The 18,110-nt window shown below is 33.7% G+C and overlaps 1 protein-coding gene across 2 annotated transcripts in view; it reads right to left on the bottom strand.

Annotated features, from left to right (window-relative positions):
• The window catches only part of LOC115891341 (zinc finger protein Xfin), a 40,801-nt gene that overhangs the window by 10,583 nt on the left and 12,108 nt on the right, over positions 1 to 18,110 (bottom strand). For both annotated transcript variants that reach the window (XM_030911797.1, XM_030911792.1), the window contains exons 3-6: positions 11,039 to 11,176; positions 9,402 to 9,609; positions 3,419 to 3,602; positions 3,154 to 3,364 (exon numbers count right to left, since the gene is read on the bottom strand). In XM_030911797.1, coding sequence (XP_030767657.1) covers positions 3,154 to 3,364; positions 3,419 to 3,602; positions 9,402 to 9,609; positions 11,039 to 11,176 — 741 coding nt within the window. The remainder of the gene's footprint in view (positions 1 to 3,153; positions 3,365 to 3,418; positions 3,603 to 9,401; positions 9,610 to 11,038; positions 11,177 to 18,110) is intronic.

Genomic DNA, 18,110 nt, shown 5'->3' with positions numbered 1-18,110 from the left:
CGAAACCAGACGTTACCATGCACTGCGGGAGCTCCATCGGTGCAGACTAAACTTGGTAGTGTTACCAAGTCTATATTTTGTTCCGCTCCGTATTGAAACCGGTCGCCGAATGGCTGTTCCCTTCAGTCTGATGAACTTAATGCAGAGAATAAGCATATATGTAGGGTTTTTTTGGCCCCTATTTTTGCTACTCGTATTTTTGTTTATTTATTATATATACCCTACCTAAGCCATCTTAGCACCATCTACGGTAACGTGGATGAAGCAAGCATATATTTTGTTCGTTGAAAAACCTTTTCGTCATTTCAAAAACCCCTGAAGCCTTTGTAGTCTCCAAAAGCGAATTGCAAAAAAAAACTCTTCTTTAATACTACGTGTGTCTTGTTGTAGGTAACGGACAAATATCAAGAGTTGGCTACATTGTGGCACATCGGTGCTTTCATCCAATTGAATGCTGAATGGAAACGGTGAAGCAATTAATTCTTCAACAACTTGTAAAACATTTGACGACATTATTATCAACATTTATTCTAGAATTAATATCATGGTTTGATAAGGGAACAGCTTCAACTTTGTATTTTTGATCCTTACGCGCATCGCGTAGTGTTTAGTGATTAAATACCTACTGAATTCGCCGCCCTACACTATTTCTTTTCTTAATAAATATGTTTACAGTTAACTGGCGTAATGCGGACCGCGGGCCCCTGATACACATGCGATGGACCCCTAAGAAGCTATGGACCACACTTTAAGAAACCCTGCTCTAATGGAATAATTGCGACGCGACGTGTCCAGTACAACCGAAGAAACAACAATTTAATTGTATGATTTAGACAGACCGAATATGTCGACTTTCCTTAACCTATAAACTAAATTTCAGCTTTCGATATGCCGCTTATGATTTAACCAACACTTATTCAAGATCATGTTTTTGCCAATTTTACACATGTTTTATTTTTGATCTCGAAAACTGTCAGCAATAGTTATAGGTTAGTGTAATAGAAAAATGATGAGGTCATAGAAAAATGACCAACTGAAAGTAGTTTCGAAAAAATGTAATAATATGCCAGATGTTCCATTTAAAATAACAAAGATATTACCACTTTTAGTATGAAGAGGCACAACTGTAACACTAAAAATAATTTAGAAAGATAGACTGATAGGTGAAAGATAGGTGCCTTAATGCAAAAATCGAGAAATTAAAAAAAAAATCCTATCACAAGTTCCCGATAAACGTCTAACGTACCATGGCCGTAAACCGCCCTGTATATTCTCTCGTTGTTAATAGTAATAAATTCTTAATAGAAAGAAAATAAAAATATATAATATAAAATCTAAAGTGGTAAAAAACACATTAAAAATATAGAAAATATTGCCCGACCAGTCAGATAAGAGATGGATTAAAAATTCGTATATTGCATGTCTTGTTATCTTAATATATTTTAATATCCCATAAAGTATTAAAGTATATTGACTGACTCTGTCTGGCAACTTGTTTTTTTTCTTCTTGGGAGAAGTAATTTCAATAAATGGCCGTTTTCTGGACGAGGTATAATTTCTTTAACCTTTACAGTAAATAACGGACCTTTCTTATCTGGGTAATTTTTGTACTAGAAGCGGACTGCATTCCTTTTTTTTACTTTTTATTTATTATTTTATGACTTTTTAGTTGTAGTACAGCCAATCTGGCATTAAAAAAGGTCTAGACTCCCATCAAATTACCCCCGCTTTCATACTTTGCCAATCGTAAGTGGTCCGTTGGAAAAGCTTAAATTCGAAAATTCGTATCCCTATAAAAAATTATTGAACAAAAAATGAAGAGAATTAAATTCTCTACATTTTCATCTCTAAGTAACAAACCTCTAAAACCTACAGGGACAAAGTTAGAGGGCGCGTCACTCAAACGCAGTTTTATTAATTTTTTTAAGTGAAACCTTTTTTTTACTGTCGCAAAGTTTTTAAAAGTAAAGAGCATATAAAAACCTATCAAACTGACGTGTAAAATTTACCGTTTTACTGTTTATGAGATATATTGCATTCATTCTCACAATGTGTATTCAACTTTCATGAAATCAATGACGGTCGAAATAACTGCAAAGTTACTTTCGCCGTAATCCGCGAAGGTAACCGCAAAGTTACCTTCGCGGATTACGATGTTCACTCAAAGTGAGGATATATATATATATATATATATATATATATATATATATATATATATATATATATATATATATATATATATATATATATATATATATATATATATATATATTAATATTCTCTTTCCTTTTTTTAGATTTTGTTAGGTGCGCTGTAGGTAGCGTTTTTTGAGAAACTGAAAAAAAATCTTGGATTCTAATTTCTGGCTAAACAGAAAATTTTATAGAACAAAAAATGGAGAGAATAATTCAATTCTCTACAACTTCATTTTTCAGTAGCAAAGCTGTAAAACCTACAGCGACAAACTTTTTACTCCGCACACGAAAAAATTGCTTACTACGTCAAAACCCTCGCATCTACATTGTCAAATGACGTCGATTGATAGTCTGATCGACTAGTTAGTGCTGGAGGGATGGACACGACAATAGGCCGAGCGGCAGCTGTGTCCTCGAAACTAGCGCCGCGACATTGGCAACGTTATATCTCGTAAACAATAAAACGTAAAAAAATACATATCGATTTAGTAGGTTTTTTACGATCTTTAATTTTAAAATCTTTGCGACAGTAAAAAAGTGGTTTTACCCAGGAAAATGCAAAAAACTGCGTTTTAGTAGCGCCCTTTAACTTTGCCCCTGTAGGTTTAAGATATTTGTTACTTAGAGATGAAAATGTAGAGAATTCAATTTTCTTCATTTTTTGTTCCATAAAATTTTCCGTGGGACCTACGGTTCAGCCAGAAAATCGAATCCAATTTTTTTTCCGTTTCTCAAAAACGGTGGGTACAAATTTTTGAATTTAAGCTTTTCCAGTGGACCACTTGACCAGTGCCAGATTGACTGTACTATTGATAAATATCCAAAATTATCCACGTGAAGATAGTGTTTATAAATTATTATTATCATATCATTAGACAGATAAGGATTATTGATTACTAAGTACATTTTTTTTTGAAATTCGCAAAAAAATCTCCACTAAATAAATTAGTACGCATACCATATTTTCTTCCTGTTTGTCACTTTCCGGTTCAGTTCTTTCAAAACCGTCGTTATTTATATGGCCATAATTATATTCTCCAAGATCTAAATTCTCCCGCAGCCGTTGAAGTTCGTGTGATTTGTCTTCCGCGTTCTGTTGAGGCCAATGCCGTTTTTCATGCCGTAGTAATTTGTCTTTCCTACCAAAAGTCAGATGACAATAGTTACACCTAGAAACCAAATGTTAATTATATATCCTAATAATTAAAAGATGCACATAGTACCTAAACGGTTTTTGACCAGTATGAATCATGGCGTGTCTGTTCAAGTCACCTCTGGATGTAAACGTTCTCGGACATTTTTGACAGACAAATGGTTTCGTCCCGGAATGTATTCTCATGTGTTTAGAAAGATTTGTATTTCTCGAAAAGGATTTAAAGCAGACTGTACAGGTATAGGGTTTCACTCCTGCAATATTATAAAAATAATTATATGTATACAGTGTGTCAAAAAATAGTGTATCTAACTTCAGTGGGTGATCTGGTAAAAATAAAACAAAAAGTTCCTATGAACATATGCCCCAAAATGCTTCCCGAAGAAATTACAGCCCTCGAAAGGTTAAATACAGTACGTCTGTCCGTTCTATAGCTACGGGGTATCCGTGAGAGGGGAAACGATATTCTCTCTATGTTTTTCGTAAAAAATTAGACGACGCGTCTCATCAATAAAAATTCGACAAATTTACAAGTAGCCAATAAAATGAGTGGGCGGAGCGATTTGCGGTGACGTACTCGTCAATTCGACGTATAAAATATATTGTTGTTTATTTAAATGTTTTTTGTCCACATTCCTTTCATAGACACACATCCAACAGACGTACTGTAAAAATAAAACATTTTGTTTATTTTTAAGAACAACCGTTTTTCTTAAAAGTTGGTACTCTCACACATATTTTAATACCAAAGCGAATGGCGATAGTGTAAAATTCCGTAACAGCCCTGAAAGGGTACTTTCCATTAGGGTTGAGAGTACTACTAGAATTGTTAGTACCTATAGTGGAGGGTCCCACCTAGGACCCACTCTTAAGGTAGCTGTCCACAATGAAGTTAAAATGTCATTAAATTTTTATTTCATGAAACATTTGTTTCGTGGTGGGTTTTCACGTAGAGGTAAAAATTTCTTCACTCGCGATTGTTTGAATTTTTTTGTTCATGAGACACGACGTAAAGTGAACGTGCTATATAGGATAAAACTCATGTGCAGTAAGTGACACAAATATTTCAAATGAAAAACGACGCATATCACGTGTACACGTTGAAACTTGTTCATGAAACAAATATCTCATGAAATATTGTGTCATAAGATTTTTGATAATATTTCATACATCTCAAGTGTGTTTCCATTGTGAGACCAGAGAAATTTTTTTTACTCATGACATACAAATTTTCATCGTGGGTACTTACCTTTAATCAATACAATACTAATGGTGGTACTTCTTTTATCCTTATAGATACAGTAATTTCAATAAATGAAAATTAAAGCTAGAACTTTTTTATATAAAAAGTTCTCTTCGTTTAGTTCGAAACAGTGAACGGTTTTTAAGATATATGGGTTTCAAGGTTCCGATGCATCGATTTTAGCATTAGCGAAATCAGGAGATTAATTATTTATTTAAAATTTCTTTACATTTTATCACATCACTAATACTAAAATCGATGCATCGTAATCTTTAAACGCAAATATCTTGAGAACCGTTCACCTTTCGAACTAAACGAAGAGTACCTGTTTTACGTAAAAAAGTCCTAGCTTTTTATATCATTTGTTCAAATTACTGTATCTATAAGGATAAAAGAAGTACCACCAGTAGTATTTTCTACCCTAATGGAAAGTACCCTTTCAGGGCTGTTACGGAATTTTTCACAATTGCCATTTGCTTTGGCATTAAAATGTGTGTAAGAGTACAAAATTTCAGGAAAAACGGTTTAACAATGTTCTTAAAAATAAATAAAATATATTATTTTTATTTAACCTTTCGAAGGCTGTAACTTCTCCTGGAAGCATTTTAGGGCATATGTTCATAGGAACTTTTTATTTTACTTTTATCTGTAGAATCGTTAAATCGCACCAAAGTTAAGCAGGCCATACATTATCAAACAAATTGCGCAACAAGTTGCCAATGTATGGCCCTGTTTGATGCGTTGCGCAGTTGTTTGATAAGTTTCAAGAATGTTTGAATTCTTTTGTGCAACTGTTTGCGTAATGCGTTGTGTAGTGTATGTGTGTTCATTGTGCAATATTTTAGTTCTTTTAGTTTTTTCATCCAAATTCGTTGTTTTCTTTTTCGTTTTTTGGTAACATCAACATCTAGGGCACATACCATAATAATTGAGCCAATGACAATTGAGTTCATGGTTGTTTCTCGAACAATGCACAACTTTCAATAAAAAGTTTGATAAAAATTTGACCAAGTGTATGGGTGATGCAGTTGTGTAACGCGACGTTGCGCATCGCTTTGTTGCGCAATTTGTTTGATAATGTATGAGCCGCTGATGCAGTTGTGCAACGCAACGTTGCGCAATTTGTTTTGGTTTGGTTTGGTTTGATGTATGGACCGCTTTAGATACACTATTTTTTTGACACCCTGTATACCGGTGACAACGAAATCGTTACACACACTGCCATTTTCTTGTTCGTTGTTAGATTTTATAGTTGGTTCAAAATTTGCAATTTCCGTAATAATCGGTGCAATTTCCGTAAATAAACTTAAGGATATTGTGAATTCTCTGAGAAAAAAATAACTCTCGAAAAAAATTGTATAACGTATTTACTTTAACGCATTTATTTATTTAATTTTACTTTTAACGTAAATTACTTCAAAATCTCTTTCTAAAACAAAATACATTGTTTTTTTTTCTGAAAAAAAATTTAATTACAATTTATAGGTGTTCTCTAATAATGTAACGAAACAATAATTATCAAAAAGAAAAAAAAAGAAGTTTGTTTAATGTAACGAACAATAATTATCAAAAAGAAAAAAGTATATTAATAGCGAGCAATTCCATCTCTACTGGCTATTACTGCTACAAGTCGGCGAGGCATACTTAAAATTAAATGAAAATTAAATAAATAATGATTAAAGTCAATTTCGTCGAAGGTATCCCATAAATGAAGTCCCATAAAGAAAAACTCGCCTCAGTGACCTTAGGTCCTGAACAGGAGGTTCGTCGATAATTGTTTCTTCTGATCATGTCCCAAACATGGTTGATGCAGTTTAAATCTAGAGAGAGCGGGGGTAATGGCAAATTATTAATTTTATGCAACTCACTGAATATCACAGTACGCCACTCGTCAATCCAGTTCGCTCTTTCATTACACCAGAGCAAACAATGAGCTTTATGACCTATGGTGAACCGAGGGCATCTTATATAGGGCTATAGTAATGTAAACCTGCTTCATTTAATAGGTATGGAACCGTTCGTGGTGTAACACAAATTCTGCTGACAACAAAAGGATCCTGGCTGAGCAACATGCTGTTTCTTGTAGGATCAATTCTAGCTCATCTCAGCAAGCCTCGGTCCTCTCTAGAATTTGTCGATCTTGGGCAACCCTCCTTATTCCATGACAGATCCAATCCCATTAAATCGTTTATTAAGTCGAGAAATTACACTTTGCGAGACATTATAGCAGCCACATCGATATGTCACGCACCTCCAAAAAGCAACCCAATGGCTTGATTTTCTTCCTCTGCCATTAAATGACGTCTGTTCATATTTTCGATGACAGAATAACCACAATATTGCAAAACTGCTGTTTAACCACATAAAAACACAACTTTGCTAACAAAAATAAAATCGAGACTACTAGTGCCACCCCTAGACATTTTAAAAGAGATTTTCCACCCTAGATCATACATATATACTTACGTTGATAAATCAACGCCATAAATTATTTAGCATTAACAAATATGTCTCCAACATCACGACATGCCATTTTCAAACCTTCTTTATTGCACTTATGAAATGCTCAATAGGTGTGCCTTTCTCGAGGACCTTACTTTGCGCATGCGCATTAAAAGTTGCAAGTATTTCCAAAATAATCACAATTTTAAACGGTTTAGAAAGTACAAATTTATACATTGTTATGGAAACCAACTTTTCATTGTCATCATATGCAGGGGCGGGAAAGTGAAATAGCAAAAGCGGTTCCACCGTTTCCACGGAAATTTCAAATAAAATAGTTCCAGCCTCAGGCGCTAGGTGGTAGTGCAATTAATTTTTAGGTTAAGAAGTTGCTACTAGTTATTGCCAGATGGCGTTAAATCAGAATTTTGTTGTAGTTTCCATAGTTTCCAACGGCCATTGTCATACTATTGTCAAATTCTCAAAAAATATTGTCGTTGTCATAGCACCAATCATAATACTATCAAATGATTATCAAAACGTTTTTCAAACTATAATTTGTTATATGTGTTTTAATTAGACAATTCCTTTTGTTTGTGGCCCTAAAAATATAATGTAAGTCTTTTATTTTTGCCATCATTTAAGTACCTATTTATATTTACTCCATTTACAAAACTTTGGGCGTATTATGTTGGTCTTGTTTTATTATAATAAACGATGTTTAAATATTTGACTTAATAAAAACTTTAAATAATAAATAATATTTACACATGTTTGGCTTTAATTTTATTTAATAATTGTATAAATTATACTGTTAAATCTTATTTTTTACACATCACAACGATACTTGTTATTAGTATTGTTGAATTTGTGTAAAAATTAAGATTTAACAATCAAATTTAATTATTTTAGAGTAAAATTCAATAAATACGCTCATTTAAAAAGCCCGCGCTTCGATCCATTTAAAACAAGCCCTACTCAATAGATGGCGCCACTTCTGTAGGACCATTTTTCAGTATGGCAGAGTCCATTCTTTTTCTAGCTAGGTATATTCTTTGATCATATGGTCAACATACGTCAGAATCATATTTCCATTGTGTAACGACGCTTGTTTTTTGCGTTTTTTATTTTAAAAATTGTATTAATTACTCTTTTATCGACCGCTTTTATATAGCCAAGGATGCAAGTGTGTTCAGTAAGAAGTTAATTTAAAGTTTGTGCAACTATATTTCTATTTTTTTTTTCGTTGAACTTTCTAAATACTCGTAAAAATGACTAGAAAGTGTTTAGTGTATGAAAGTTCTAATATAAAGGTCCCCCAATTTTCTTTTCATAGGTAAGTAAAGTATTCAGTTGTTCTTTTATTTATATTAAACCACATGCATATATTTTGATTAGATTTTCTAAGAATATTGAGTGGCTAAATGTATTTTTTATATAATTCAATTTTTGTAACAGTAAACATTCAATTTATTGTTCAAATATAAGCATTTTACAAATTAAATGTTTAAAATTAATGTTCAAATTTGGCGCGCAGACGATAGGTCCTCGACAAGGATAGATAGAGTAGAAGCACCGCGTGCGCAACAAAAAAAGAAGATAAATGGAAGTCGTTGATATGTTTGCGACAGTTTTCATACTTATCCACGTAAGTATATATGATCTAGGTTTGCCACTAATGTCAACTTTATGATGTCAACCTTTACGACAGCGCGCAAGAGGCAACCGACCGGAAATTTCGTTTCTCTTCGGTTCGTTTCGGTTCCGACAAATGGGCGACAAGTTTAATGCTTCATCCTACGTGGGCGATGAAAACGCGCGACGCGGGCGATTCGACCGACATATGTGTTTTTTCATACGTTTTTTTTATGAAATCGTCCTGCGTCGGTAATGCAGGACACTTTCATAAGCATAGATAACAGAGCTAATTCATAAGTTTCATAAGAAAACGTGTTTTTTGATAACGTCGCGTCGGATGTATCGCCCTCGTAGTACGAAGCGTAAATGTATAAAAAACAGAGTGCGACTTAAATTGCTTGTGCCCTCTCCCTGTTAAACCGGAAGTGATTCTTAAATATTTTTTAATGATTGGACATATAACCAAGTTTCAAATGCATAATATAATAAATAGTAAAATGGCAGTTTGTGGAACGATTTGGTTTTCATCCAGTATAATATCGTATTGATTGCGAATTGTAATATTCTTATTTTAGTTTAAATTGACATATTATGTTTTAGTAACAGACAAAACTGGAATTAAATAGATTCATGTAGAATACATTAACAGAAATAAAAATTAAGCTATTTTTTACTTAAATAAAAATGACAAGGGAAAATGATTTTAAGATATAATCATCACTTCTTTTACCTGTATGTACGATGGTGTGTTTCCTTAAATCTGATCTTCTAGCAAATGTTCTGTCGCACTGAGGACAATTGTAAGGTTTATCATTTTTGTGAACGCTTTTCATGTGAGCTGAATATAACAGTCGATCGGCAAAATCCATGCAACAACTTGCACATTTATATGGTTGGTCCGAATTGTGTGCCGTAGCTTCGTGTTCATTACATTCAGCCTAAGAAAATAATAAAGGTGCAATATTCTTCCAAACAGGTATCTGTATAAACTACAAATATTACACAATAATATTTGTATACAATATATATTATATTTATATTTGTATACAAATATTACACAATAATATACAGATACCATCACAAATGTATTTAAAATAATAAAATAAATTTGATAAACATTATTATATACAGAAGCGTCTAGATACACCCCAACAATAAATTCCGGAAAGACTCGCGCTTGCGCAATACGTGCGAATGGCATTAGCCATAACCTTACTTTAATGCTTTTGCGGAGGAACCAAATACGTTTAAATAATTAATACGTTTTAATTTAAACGTATTTGGGAGGAACTAAGTAAAGCCTAGCTATAACTTGGTTACAAAAGCAGCTGTGGCACCACTGGTAATGCGGTCGAGTTCAACAAATATAGATTTTTTTTTACAGCTGTAATATCAATCAAGACTCAATCCCTGGGGTTATTTCTTTTTTGTTTAAATTGCACGCGAAATACCCGACCCAAAACCGAGTAAGCGTATTCTCCCGTAGTTTTCCGGAATATATTGTTTCGGTACAAGGTTATTATATTAAACAGGTTGCCTCGTAACTTTGGACCAATCACAGTATTTGGCGCGATGACGTCAGCTAGTGAGATATTTAAAATAACTATAAACAAAAGGTTCAATAATAATAACAATTAAATAAGTTAAATTGTTCTTTTATAAAATCTTTATTTATTTCTCTCTAATTTTGCTGACATTTAACTTTTTTAGGCAATACTTGTATTCGAAAAGAAAATCGTTTTAATTTTTACTACTTAACTTTATGTTAAAATATCGAAAACTAGTCGAAATAATTTATTATACATACACATCACTAAGCAAAAATAATAATGAACATTATAGGCTGTTATAGGTTTCTATTTCGAAGAAAAAATTGATAAATTATTTAAATAATAATAATAATATTCTTATCTGGTTCACCAATTTAATACGTTAAGTATACTAAAACTAAAAAATATAGTGTGTCCACTAAAACTGTCTTATAATGCACTTAATACGCGATAAACAATATAAGATTATTTGTAAACAAGCTGAAAACTGCTTAGTACCATACGATCACGCGCAATATGGCGGCTAATGTCAAGTTACGAGGCAAACTGTTTAATTTAATAACCTTGGTTGAGGTGTACCTAGACGCTTGTATTATATACTCCCACAGAGAGGAACCAAAAAAATATGAAAAAAAAAACATAAAAAACGCAATGTGTAATGCAATAAAAGAGAAATTATATTTTACAAGGAACAAAATGAAAATAAAACAATATATAATAATACACTGGAGCTAAAATAATTAAAACAAAATAATTATATGACATAGCTTTTTAAAAACTATTACAAAATTATAGCTCTAAATTAATTATAACTTACTTTATCGGTAAAGGCGTGGTCGCAAAATTTACACATTGAAACGTTTTTGCCATCAAGCTCATTAGTTTCTGGATCACTGTTTCGCTCATTTTCCGAGTCATATTCAGATTCATAATCCAAAGTGTTTGGATCGACAACCTGAAATATTATTCCATACATTTTATATTATATAATATTCTACAAAACAACGATAGTAATCACAGACTTAATTATTTAAGTCTATGATGGTAATCTAAAACCTACGCATTAACAAATAATACAGAAAGAAATAATTCAATTAACTCACAAATCGATCATCGGTGGAGTTGGAAAATGTTTATACTAAAATTTATGTAGGGGTGAGGGTAGTTTTCACCCTTCCCGTAATTTTTCTCGATTTTTGTGAGTCAGATTGTAAAACACTTGCAAAACATAGACACCTAAAACCTCATTCAAATCGGATCAATGGTTCTTAAAATATCTATGTGTTAATTTTTTTAAAGTTTGATGCCGTCTCACGAACGGACACACGAAGCACTTTTATATAGAGGTAAATTGTGTCCAATGAACTTATTTTGATTCCAAAAATACATAGTATATAGTTCTATGTCCACGGAATATTGGGACACCCTGTATCACAGAATATCTAGCTACGCAACAGAAGCCTCGTTACATGTATAAAATTGTAGGTATCAAAAGAAGACAGGCTTTTAAAGCCTGTCTCCAAATCAGATATTTTGATGCGGTAGTTTCGCTACTACATAATAGAGGGCGATAAGTTTTTAAAAGAAAATAGTTTTCTACAAACGAAATTTAAAATAATTTTGTGCAGTGTTGCCATTGTGTAATTCATATTGCAATACTTCCTGATAAAGCCTACCTTCAAATTTGCTACATCATTTAAACATATTAAAATAGATCAGTGCTCTTTTTTCAAACGTTTAAGTCAGGTTTAAGTATTTAACTTGCCATGTTAGTTGGGGTTAAATCTTACGAGCTGAATTACAATCAGTTCCTGACGTTTGATTGTAATTGAATCCTGAATTTTGATTGTAATTCGGCGACAATATAATAAGTATTGTTCTACTATTATGATACCACTTCCTGACGTTCAATTGTGTTCATACTTTATACCGTATGATCGGGGAAAACGGCGCTAGCGATGGCTATGAAATGAAGATCGCTGTCATTTTATATAGGAAATAGTATACCATAATATAGTACCATATTACGATACATGGCGTTCGATTGAGCTTAAACTTGGTATTCTACTTATCTTTAGTGACATTGTAATATTATGGTACCATGGAGAATATAAAGTGATACCTTCTATAGTACTACATTATGATACCACTTCCTGACGTTCGATTGGGCTCGTATTTGATATATACTTGCTTATTTTTTATGACATTGCAACATTATGGTACCATGAAGCCATGAAGCATATCAAGTGGTACCATACCATAATATAGTACCATATTAGATATATGGCGGTCGATATAGTGCTTAAACTTGGCATACTACGCATCTTCGGTGACATTGTAATTTTGTGGTACCATGGAGCATATAAAGTGGTACCTTCTATAGTACCATATTATGTTACCACTCCTTGATGTTCGATTGGGCCCATATTTGATATCAAAAATACTTGCGTATTTTTGATGATATTTCAATATTATGGTACCATGAAGCATATCAAGTGGTATCATAATATAGTACCATACTACATACATGGCGCTCGATTGGGCTTAAACTTGGTATACTACGTATATTCGGTAACATTGTAATTGTAATATGATGTTACTATGATGCATGTAAAGTGGTACCTTCTATCGTACCATATTATGATATCACTTCCTGACGTTCGATTGAGCTCATATTTGACATATAATTTCGTATTTTTGATGATATTGTAATATATTATGATACCGTAAACCATATCAAGTGGTACCATAATATAGCATATGGTACTATCCATATTACGTACATGGCGTTCGATTGGGCTTAAACTTGGTATTCTACGTATCTTCGGTGACATTGTAATATTATGGTACCATGGAGCATATAAAGTGGTATCTTCTATAGTACTACATTATGATACCACTTCCTGTTTCTTTCTATTCTTCTTCAATTGGGCTCGTATTTGATATATACTTGCGTATGTTTGATGACATTGCAATATTATGGTACCATGAAGCATATCAAGAGGTACCATAATGAAGTACCATATTACGTTACCATTTCCTGGCGATCGATTGGGCTTAAACTTGGTATACTACGGATCTTCGGTGACACTGCAATATTATGGTACCTTGAAGCATATCGAGTGGAGTACAGTATTATGATATCATTTTCTGGGTTTCGATTGGGCCCAAATTTGTTATACTTGCGTTTCTTTATAAAGATTTGTTGTGTGCTACTGCATTTTAATAAATTATTTCCATTATTATTTAACTTATATTTCATTACTAACGTTCCAGCATTAATAAATATCACTATCAATCGCCCTGTATATTTTTAAAGGTAATTAAATGTATTTTCTTAGTTAACAATATAAGGTAGTGTATATTAAAAATGTATTTTTTGAGTATATGTTTTGTAATAATATACTTAAAACTATTTTAAAAGCCAAACGAATAATTAACATAAGTGTGTCTGACAAGATTTTAGCTCTTTCCTTTCGAGTATCTTTCTGTTGCGTAGTTAGATATTCTGTGCCTGTATGTATGCTCTTCATTATATCGGTTTTAGATATATCTGTGTATTATTATTGTTCAAATCATCATCTTCATTCAAGATCAGTGCTCTTTTTTCAAACGTTTAAGTCAGGTTTAAGTATTTAACTTGCCCTGTTAGTTGGAGTTAAATCTTACGAGCTGAATTACAATCAGTTCCTGACGTTTGATTGTAATTGAATCCTGAATTTTGATTGTAATTCGGCGACAATATAAGTACCTATTGTTCTACTATTATGATACCATTTCCGGACGTTCAATTGTGTTCATACTTTATACCGTATAATCGGGAAAAAAACGGCTTTAGCGATGACTATGAAAAAATGAAGATCGCTCTCATTTTATATGTAAATTTATATGGGAAATGGTATACCATAATATAGTACCATATTACGATACATAGCGTTCGATTGAGCTTAAACTTAGTATTCTACTTATCTTTAGTAACATTGTAATATTATGGTACCATGGAGCATATAAAGTGGTACCTTCTATAATACCATATTATGAGATCACTTTCTGACGTTCGATTGGGCTCATATTTGATATATATACTTGCGTATTTTTGAGGACATTGCAATATTATGGTACCATGAAGCCATGAAGCATATCAAGTGGTACCATACCATAATATAGTACCATATTAGATACATGGCGGTCGATAGGGCTTAAACTTGGTTTGGTTTGGTTGACATTGTACTTTTATGGTACCATGGAGTTTATAAAGTGGTACCTTTTATAGTACCATATTATGTTACTACTTCCTGATGTTCGATTGGGCTCACATATTTGATATATACTTGCGTATTTTTGATGACATTGCAATATTAGGGTACCATGAAGCATATCAAGTGGTACCATAATATAGTAGAATGTAGAATGTTTAGGAGGGGAGTTAATCAACGCGACCTTATAGATCTATTTTGTGTTCCCCTTTCTTGAGTTATAACGAGTTATAACTCATCATACAGTCTCAGGGCTATAAGAAAAGCCAGTATCTGAGACGGCTCCACAGAGGCCAGCTCTCCATCCTCGACATCAGACATACCAAGGTTCATGGCACGAATGGTCGTCGTCTCGGCGCACTCAGTGATAAGGTATTCTGGTGTTTCCCCATTTTCCCCACAAAATCTGCATTCGCCGTTGTTTCTCAGTTTCAGCCTACTGAGGTGTTCGTTGAGGAGACAGTGTCCTGTTAGAAACCCCGTGACAATCCGAAGATTGTTTTAACTTAAATCAAGGAAAACCTTTGATTTTTCTCGGTCATAAGTTCTAAGGAACTTTTTCGAGTGTCTTAGACCGTTGGAGGACACCCATTCCAAGTTATGGATGGAGTCTTCCAGATTCTTCAGTTCCGCTTTCAGTTGGTTCCCGTTTGGAAAACAGAACGGTTCTGGTCCAGTTAGTGGAGTGTTCGCTCCTTTTCTAACTAGATCATTTGCTTTTTCATTGCCTTCTATCCCTTGGTGAGCAGGCACCCAGAGTAGGAGGACTTTATTTTCTTTGCCTAATTTGTTGAGCTTCTCTAGGCATTCTTTGACCAACTTCGAATTGATGGTTACTGAGTTGATCGCGTTAAGTGCTGCTTGACTATCGGATAGGATGGCAATTTCCTGTTTTCGATAGTTCCTATCCAAGATAAATTGTACGCATCTTTCGATAGCGCAAATTTCTGCCTGAAGGATACTGGGGTAGGTGCCCATTGGTTCGGAGTATTCAGTTTTCGGCCCAAATACTCCTATCCCTGTCCCTGCTTTGGTTTTGGAAGCATCAGTATACCACGTGATGGTATGGTCTTTTATATGCTGAGTAAGCGTTTCTTTCTTCCAATCCTTTTTATTACTCAATACTACAGTGAGGTGTTTCTCAAAGTTGTAAATTCTTGGTATGTCATCCACTGGGAGTTGGAGAAGTGGAATTTTCTTTTTGAGGGTGTTCCAAGCCCCTGACCTGAAAATTCTCCCAGTACTGTTTCCGTCAATGACCATTCTAATCATTGTCGCATTGGCATAACTACCGACGACAATATGCAGTGGTGTTAGGTCTAGAATGACCTCCATTGCTGCTGTTGGACATGTTCTCATGGCACCTGTGATGCAGATACATGCCAGTCTCTGTACTTTGCACAGGGTTTGCCTTGCTGTACGTTGCTCTAGTTTTGTATACCAAGCAACTGCTCCATAAGTAATCATGGGTCTTACTATCATGGTATACATCCAGCGCAAAATGTTAGGGGCGCAGCCCCACCTATTTCCCGCCAGTCTTCTGCATATCATGAGAGCCTTTGTGGCTTTGCTGGTAATGTTCTTAATATGCCTGTTCCAGAGAAGTTTACTATCCAGGGTTATTCCCAGATATTTCACTTCCTGTGATGGCAGTATTTCCTTTCCATCTAGATGGATTCTTTTCAAGTTTTTCAAACTTCGCTTTCTGGTGAATGGCACTACTGCGGTTTTATCTGAGTTAATACTCAGCCCGACAGTCCTGCACCATCTCTCAGCGATGCGGAATCCTCTTTGGATAATATCACACAGGGTGCCTTCATGTTTCCCCCGTGCAATGATGACTATGTCATCTGCGTACCCTATGCAGTGTATTCCCGCTAGAGTTAATTTTTCCAGTAGTTCATCCACTACCAAGCTCCACAGTAGGGGGGAGGTCACTCCACCTTGTGGAGTTCCTTGCGTTGTTTTAACAACTACAGTTTAATAAAGTTGAACCATGATTGGAACAAGATCTCGGGTTGTAAATTCTGAAACACATGTGTAGTTAATGTTGTTTCTTATAAGAATACAGGCTCGGGGAAATTCCTGCCTGTTATCATATATTACATTGGAATTTTTTCCAGACAACCCTTTAATTTGTCCCTGGTACACCCAGGGTTCCTGGGCTAGTACCATTACATATTGGTTTTTCTCAAAGAGTCTTGTGATTGTGGCGGAAGACCCTTTTGCATGGTGCAGGTTTATTTGGGATATCCCATGCATCAGGTTTCTGGGGTAGGTAAGGATCCCCCTGTTGTAGGGAGGACAGGGTATTTCCCATCCCCTCCTGGCAACAGATGTTCCTCCTCCGAGAAGTGGTCATCAACCTCCTCCGATAATATAGTACCATACTACATACATGGCGTTCGATTGGGCTTAAATTTGGTATATTTCTGGTCATCTTCGGTGACATTGCAATATTATGGTACCTTAAAGCATATCGAGTGGTACCATAATATAGTACAATATTATGATATCATTTCCTGCATTTCGATTAGGTCCAAATTTGGTATACTTGCGTTTCTTTATACAGATTTTTTTAATTAATAATTTTAATTTATTTTACGAATTTTAATTTATTGTACGATGTCGTGATCTGCAACTTTTATGCCGATTATGATATTATTAATTGTACCTGCCTCACTTTTTAAAATCTATCTAGATCTATATAAATAACGTGGCAAACAGAAGAAATTTGTTATTATAGTATTTTTTTAGTCAATTATAATTTTTTGTACTGCATTTTAATAAATCATTTTCATTATTATTAAACTTATATTTCATTACTAACGTTCCTAATAAATATCACTATCAATCGCCCTGTATATTATTAATTTTAAAGGTATAAATATGTCTAAAAATACTATATACTGATATCATAAGTAAGGGGGTACGAAGTCACGCTTTTAATTTAACATTATTCCATTTTGTTGCGTGTGGCCTACTTTTTTGTTTAAGATAACGGAAAGTTTCAATTACAAAAATAGAAGTAGAGCAATTATTAATCAAAAATTCGATTCCCTGACCTGCTACATAATCATATTATTTACTTATGGTCAAAAACTGTAGTTCTTTATTTACAAGTACATATAAAGTATTTTTGTCTGAAAATTAAAGGCGCTAGCTATTTGCATTTACATAGTATGTAAATTACAAGAAGCTTAATGCATAATATGATTATTCAGTCAAATTAATTAAAAGTTGTAAATTAAACAAAAATATATTCAATAATCTAGAAATAATCTAATGTTTTATTTTATTTATTTTTTTGGTGCAACTAGCAAGATAAAAATAAAAATGTCTAAACTATTATTATTATTGCAATATTAAATGTATAGGCTTGGTGCATTTCAGTTCATTTTAAAAATTCCGACCGCAGCGCTCGAACGGACGCAATTAGAAGTGCCGACTATAAAGTATTTCACGCAGTCTATTTACCGTTTATGTCGATCGCATTGAAATAATATTAAAATCGTGGTTTTGTCATAATAATTAATTATTTAGATTTTTTACTAGTGCAGTTATTGAAACTATAAAACACTCAAGTACGAGGTTTGTCTGATGTAACGCTGTTAAATATGTTAATAAAATTGC

This window comes from Sitophilus oryzae, unplaced genomic scaffold (genome assembly GCF_002938485.1).
Source record: "Sitophilus oryzae breed Bouriz unplaced genomic scaffold, Soryzae_2.0 scaffold_1179_pilon_pilon, whole genome shotgun sequence".
Lineage (NCBI taxonomy): Eukaryota > Metazoa > Arthropoda > Insecta > Coleoptera > Curculionidae > Sitophilus > Sitophilus oryzae.
This window is presented reverse-complemented; position numbering and strand designations above follow the sequence as displayed.